General features: G+C 36.5%; 1 protein-coding gene across 1 annotated transcript in view; it reads right to left on the minus strand.

Moving 5' to 3' along the window:
* LOC123629042 (membrane-bound transcription factor site-2 protease-like) overlaps nt 1–2201 on the minus strand; it is a 59498-nt gene extending 57297 nt beyond the window's left edge. Inside the window, exon 1 of the mRNA XM_045538973.1 lies at nt 2131–2201. Coding sequence (XP_045394929.1) covers nt 2131–2201 — 71 coding nt within the window. The remainder of the gene's footprint in view (nt 1–2130) is intronic.
* Nucleotides 2202–7242: the final 5041 nt, after the last annotated feature.

The following is a 7242-nucleotide window of genomic DNA, read 5'->3' on the forward strand; positions in this document are numbered from 1 at the left end:
CTTGTCATCTCTAAAACATTTAAAAAAAAATTAGCCAGGCATGGGGTACATGTGCCTATACTTCTAGGTACTTGGAGGCTGAGGTGGAAGGATTGCTTGAAGCCAGGTGTTCAAGGAGTCAGTGAGCTGTGATGGCACCACTGCACTCTAGCCTGGGTGACAGAGGCTACAGTAATCTCAAATGGTGAAGAAAAATATATGTATAAATCCAACAAAACTTTTATGATAAATACTGTAAACAAAATAGATTATAAGTTAACATTCTCACCTTATATACGGCATTTATTTATTTTTTTAAAAAAAAGCCACGCCTAATTTGAAAAAGTCTGAAAGTTTGCCCGCTATGATCAGGAGCAAGACAAAGGTTTGCACATCACCTGTGGTATTCAACACTGTCCTGGAAGTTTTAGTGTGAGGAATAAAATAAATAAATAAAACAAACACACATGCACATTCAATTAGGAAAAAAGGAGATAAACAATCTATCACAGATGGTACAAACTTTTATATATACAGGCCTAAAAATTTTACAAAAATAATATTAGATACAATAAATGAATGCAGCAATGCTGTAGGATAGAAAAAAAACATGCAAATGTAGGTTGAAGTCTATATACTAGCAATAAAAAGTAAGAAAGAACAAAACTAAGAAAATAATTCTATTTACAATATTTTCAAAAAATACACTAACTTACTTAGGAATAAATTAACAAAAAAAGGTTTAAAACTTGTACACTAAAATTTACAAAATTTTCCTATGTTATGGCTTGGAAAATTTAATGTTATTAAGATGGTAGTACTTCCAACAGACATAAACAGATTCAATGCAATGTGTATCAGAAATTTTCTAGAAATGGAAAAGCATATCCCAAAGTTCATATGAAAGAAACCTCAAATAGTGAAACATTTTTGAAAAAGAATAATAAAGTTGGAAAACTCAAACTTCCCAATTTCAAAACTACACTGATAAAAAGTGTGGTAGGCCGGGCTCGGTGGCTCACGCCTGTAATCCTAGCACTCTGGGAGGCCGAGGTGGGTGGATCACTCGAGGTCAGGAGTTCGAGACCAGCCTGAGCAAGAGCGAGACCCCGTCTCTACTAAAAATAGAAAGAAATTATCTGGCCAACTAAAAATATATATAGAAAAATTAGCCGGGCATGGTGGCGCATGCTTGTGGTCCCAGCTACTCGGGAGGCTGAGGAAGGAGGATCACTTGAGCCCAGGAGTTTGAGGTTGCTGTGAGCTGGGCTGATGCCACGGCACCCACTCTAGCCTGGGCAACAAAGCGAGACTCTATCTCAAAAATAAAAATAAAATAAAAATTAAAAAAAAGTGTGGTAATAGCAAAGGATAATCACATAGATCAATGAAACAGAATTTCAAGTCTAGAAATAAACTCACACATCTACGGACAACTGACTTCTGACAATTATTCCATGACCACCCAATGGGGAAAGTGTAATAACCTCTTCAATAAATGATGCTGAAATAACTGTATATCTACATAAAATATATTAAGTTGTACTCCCACCATACATTAAACTGACCTCAAAAGGGAGCAAAAATCTTTCCCAAAAAACTATAAATAGAATTACCAGATGATAATGATGATTCAGCAATTCTACTTTTGGGTATACACTCGCGTCACATAAGGAAAGGGATACCGTCTGAAGAATGGGTCATTAGATTTCGTTGTTGTCTGAACATTACCAAGGGTACTTACATAAACCTAGATGACATAGCCTACTACACACCTAGGCTATATGGTATGTATATAAATAAATAAATAAAATATGTAGCTACTAGGCCACAAACCTGTACAGCATGTTTCTGCGCTGCAATTATAACACTATGACATTTGCTTGGAACTAAGCATAGAAAAGGTACAGTAAAAATACAGCATAGAAAATAAAAAGTGGTACACCTAGGCCAGGCATGCTGGTTCATTCTTATAACCCCAGTGCTTTGGAAGGCTGAGGCAAGATGATCACTTGAGACCAGGAGGTCAAGGCTGCAGTGAGCTACAATTGGCACCACTGTACTCCAGCCTGGATGACAGAGCAAGAACTTATCTCTCAGAAAAAAATAAAATAAAGAGAGGAGAGAGAAAATGGTACAGCTGGCACTTACCATGAATAGAGCTTGTGAGACTGAAAGTTCCTCTGACTAAGTTTGTGAATAAATGTGAAGGTCAAGGGCATTGCTGCACATTACTGTAGACTTAGGGACACTTTGGCTACACTAAATTAATTTTTAAAAATTTCTTCCTTTAGTAATAAATTAACCTGAGTTCACTGTAACTGTTTCACTCTATAAACTCTTAAATTTTAACTTTTTGACACAGGGTGAAACATAAACACATAGTACAGCTGTACCAAATTATTTTCTTCCTTTATAGCCCTATTCTATGAGCTTCTCAAAACTTTAAATTGTACTTTTTGTGTGTCTGTTTTACTTTTTTAACTTTCTTGTTAAAAACTAAGACACAAACACACACATTAGCCTAGGTCCAGGATCATCAATATCGCTGTCTTCTACCTCTACATCTTGGAGCTGTCATCCGCAGTGATAAATGTCTTCTTCTGGAATACCTCCTGAAGGATCTGCCTGAGGCTGTTCTACATGTAACTTTTTCAACTATAACTTTTCCAGTAAGTGCAGTAGTGGAAGTGGGGCTTAGCATGACAACTCCATTTCTGTTTTTGACCTCTGGTGGCAATATCCCTTAGGTTCACAGCTGCTTCCTAGCTCTGCATGGAGGCCAGCTAATTATAGGAGGAATTTAGTTAGTAGTTCAACTTTACAAGAAAAATTTTAACCATCCCTTTCCCAAAACTAACTCCTTGGGCAATAAGGAAAGGTTGCACACAAGTAACAATGCTATGTGAAAGATTTATTTGACATAGCATTGAACATAGCATTTGAAAGCTGTGACCTGATCTACATCATCCAAAGTTAACCGACCAAGGACAGAGAAGTTTCATAACATCCTCAGACCCTCCCTGATGCCCAGATGTCCACAGTTGTCCGGTCACCTCTTGCAACTTCCTTCTTCTCTTTCCCTTAAAATAAAAAGGAACCCAGTTGGGCGCAGTAGCTCACACCTGTAATCCCAGCACTTTGGGAGACTGAGGCAGGGAGATCACTCAAGGCCAGGAGTTTGAGACCAGCCCGAGCAAAGTAGTGAGACCCCATCTCTACAAAAACTATAATAAAATTAGCCAGGCGTGGTGTTATACACCTGTAGTCCCAGCTGCTCGGGAGGCTGAGCCCAGGAGTTTGAGATTGCAGTGAGGAGCTGTGATGATGCCACTGCACTCGAACATGGGTGACAGCATGAGACCCTGTGTCCAAAAAATAAAAAAATAAAAATAAAAAGAAGAAGAAGAAGCAGAAGAGTAGGAAGAAAAGAGGGAGCCTAAAATTCATATCAACTTAAGATGGCTCTTTAGGACATTAGTCTGCCATCCTCTCAGTTTGCTGGCTTCCTGAATAACACCTTGTCTCTCAACTTACCGGCTGCTGTGCGGTAAGTGGTATGAGTTTGCACTCAGTTACGTAAGTAAAAGGAGTACACTCAAAATTAACAACAAAAGGTATATGTATATAGTACAGTAAACACATAAATCAGTAACATAGTTATTTGTTGTCATTATCAAGCATTATGTACTAGGCATGAGTATATGTATTACACTTTTACATGACTGGCAACACAGGTTTGTTTCTATTGACATCACCATAAGCACATGGGTAATGAGTTTCACTAAGATCTGCAATAGCCACAGTGTCATTGGGCAATAGGCAATATTCAGTTTTGTTATAATCTAATGGAACCACTGTTGTGTGTGTGTGTGGTCCATCATTGACAGAAACATCTGGCACATGACTGTATATTCACAAGAATTGAAAAGCAGGGTGTGGAAGAGATATTTGCATATGCATATTTATAGCAGCACTATTCACAACAGCCAAGAGGTGAAAGTAATTCAAACATCCATCCATAGATGAATGGACAAAGAAAATGTCTCACACACAAGGGATCTCAGTCATTAGCAGTCTCCTTCAGATCCCTTCATTGGTTGCCAGATCTGTCAAAGGACAAAATTACAACAAATTTAGTTTAAAGATCTCAATTGGTTTCACTGTGATACTAGAATCAACATCACTGTATGTTATAACATAGAATGTGTCCCAAAAAGCTGAGCAGATAAGGTTGGTTTTATAGACAGAAAAGAAAGAAGCAGAGAACAAAGGGCAGCTTAGTTTCAAAGCTACTTTTCTTGTAAGACAGGGACAAGAAGACAGAACAATAGAGAAACACTGATTAAATAGCATCAGGAAAATTCAGGCTACTTCTCTTGGGTAACAATTAAAGCACAGAGAACTTCACTATAATAATCATCAAAGATTTTAAACCGGTTTGCTTGGAAAATTGGTTATTACCTCTTTCTCATGATTTCTCTCAAGGTCAGACAACCTACTCAGGTTTGATGATGTGGAACTTTAGCATGGGTCACTCCATTTTGATTTTTAGTCTAGCCTACTGGGGCCAAGTGCCGAAGCTAGTCCAAAACAAAGCCCTTCTACAATTTTTATTTCACAATTCCAGGGGCATTGGTGCCACTCAGTTACCATCATTTTGGTTTTCTGCTCTCAACATGTCATTTATAGGTTATGGTATCCTCTATTATCACGTGTTCCTTTCAGTTTTGTTGTTCTAGTCGGAGAGACCATTTGACATATGCCTACAGGGAAACCTTTAAAACTTCCTGAGCGGATACAGCACACCAGGAAGACTAGTATTATGACCACCAGGAGGATAATACCAAGAGTTTATAGTATGCTAATTAGATAGGGTCTTCATAAATGGAACTAAAATCAAATAGCCGGATGGGAGGCTGCCCATATTAACCAACTAGCTGCTGTGTAATACCCATTTTATCTATGTGCATCAGTAAGTGTCATCAACTGTACAAATTCCTCCATGTTCAGTGAGTAGTAGCAATTCCATCATCTAGCACCCCAGGTATGCGTTGAATTAAAGCAGAGTGCTAACTCTATAAAACAGATCACTAGCATGATTTGAAAAAACATCTATGTTAGGGATGCTTCTAAAATACTCCTATGTGGACTAACATATTTCTTAGGTCCTGTAAAATTTGGGTTTGAGATGATAGATCCCTTAGGTGTGAATTTAACCCCCTGACCTCCAATGAATGTTGTTTCTGTGTGTGCATGTAGGTGTTGATATATTAGTTCCAATTTGATGGTGAGTACATGTAGTGCTTGTTTTTCCAGTCTTGAGATACTTCACTTTGTAGAATGGGCTCCAGCTCTGTCCAGAATAATACAAGAGGTGCTAAATCATTATTGTTTTTTGTGGCTGAGTAGTTCCACATGTTCTCCTCATGACAATATTGTGAGTTAAGTCCTATCTTGCTAATATTATGGAGTTTACGATCCATAGCATATCCATCATAAGAAGTCCATGACACATCATAGGCTATGCTCCAGTTATGCTATAAAAACCAAACGTATAAAGTACTTTTTATTTGTTGTATCATACCGTGCTCACATGAATGCAAATATCCTCTCATCTTACATAGAAATAAAAATTATAATCCCCACATGCTTTAATTAATGTTGCCTAAAATTAAATAGTTTATATCAAAGGCTAAAGAATAAAAAAGATAACGCTAGGTAGATACAAACCAAAATTATGCTTGTGTAGCTATATTCTTAGCAGATGTTTCCCTAGACAAGAATAGTTATTAGAAAGACATTTGTTTCATGAAGAGATAGTTTGTCAACTTACGTGTATTTAGTTTCAACACATGTAAAGCAAAGGCTAAAACAACAATGAAGAGAAATTGATGACCCTTCCATCAACAGTGCGAGATCTTAGAGCTCTCTCAGTAATAGAACAAGTGTGGGCTGGGGAAGGGTAGGAAAAGAAAAGAATAAAAAACTTTTTAACTGTAACTAGGAGGTTCTATCTTATTGGAAGATATAAGTCACTGTACCCAATTAATGAAGAAGAGTCCAAGAGAGACAGTATAACTCCATGGTTAAGGCAGACTGCTTAGGTTTGAATTCTACTCCGTTACCTAGGCACATTTTTATCTTCTTTGTGCTCCAGTTTCTTTAATGATAAATTGGAGATAATAAACCTAGCTTACTGGCTTTAGAAAATTATTATATTTATATATACACAAGTAACTTAGAATAGCGCCAAGCAGAAGGTTAAAGTACTTAATAAATACTTAGTAGTAATATTCTTAGGGACAGGTTAGATTATAGGAATTTTTTTTAAATTAAGATATAGTTCAAACAAAAATTATATATAATCATAGTGTACAATGTGGTTTTGATATATGCACACATTATGAAATGGTTAAATTATAAGTATTATTAACATGAAATTTATGGAATGAATCTTCTAGCTCTGTGAAAATTCTATGTAAAACTGACTAAATTTACCTTTAAAAAGTCATATATATTTGTTCTTGAAAAAAATTTATGATATCTGTGCTCCTAAAAGCATAAATGTTAATGCTGTTCTTAAGCTTTTTGCATAACACAATCAATACCGTGAAAGATAACTTTGATACTGTGGTGGGAAATGCAGTCTTAAGGCCACATGTGGTCCTCCGGATCTCCAAGTGAGAGGCTCCTTGACCCAATCCAAACTTCACAAAACAATTCCCTTTATCTGTTCTGTAAAATTTGGATTTAGTCAAAAGGCTGCACTCAAGTATCCAGACAGCCACATGTGGCCCCAAGGCCGTAGGTTCCCCACTCCTGAGAGAGTACTAGTACAAATTACCAATTTTCTAAACACAAGTTATCATTATTGTTGACTGGTGAGTTAACCAACAAGTCAAGTGTAAGCAGATTCACAATCATTCAATATATGTGACCTAACAAAAATGAATCATTAAATATAATTAAATTTTACTTCATATCACCAACTTGCCTTTTATTATATGAGCTCCTATTTTTTTAGATCGTTAATAACTTCACTAATTACTTGAAGAAAAAGACAAAAATATTTGACACTTCACAGCAGGAAAAAAATGCTAGCATTTGAAAATCTATGTTCTACTGCATTATAAATTATATAGTTAAGATAAACATAAAATAAAATCTGGAATGACCCTCATCACTTATGTGGAGGCATTTGGTGTTATAGTATTTTCCAAAAGAAAAAGTGTGTTGACTTTAGGGCTAACCAATGAGCAG

This window comes from Lemur catta, chromosome Y (assembly GCF_020740605.2).
Source record: "Lemur catta isolate mLemCat1 chromosome Y, mLemCat1.pri, whole genome shotgun sequence".
Taxonomy (NCBI): Eukaryota; Metazoa; Chordata; class Mammalia; order Primates; family Lemuridae; genus Lemur; species Lemur catta.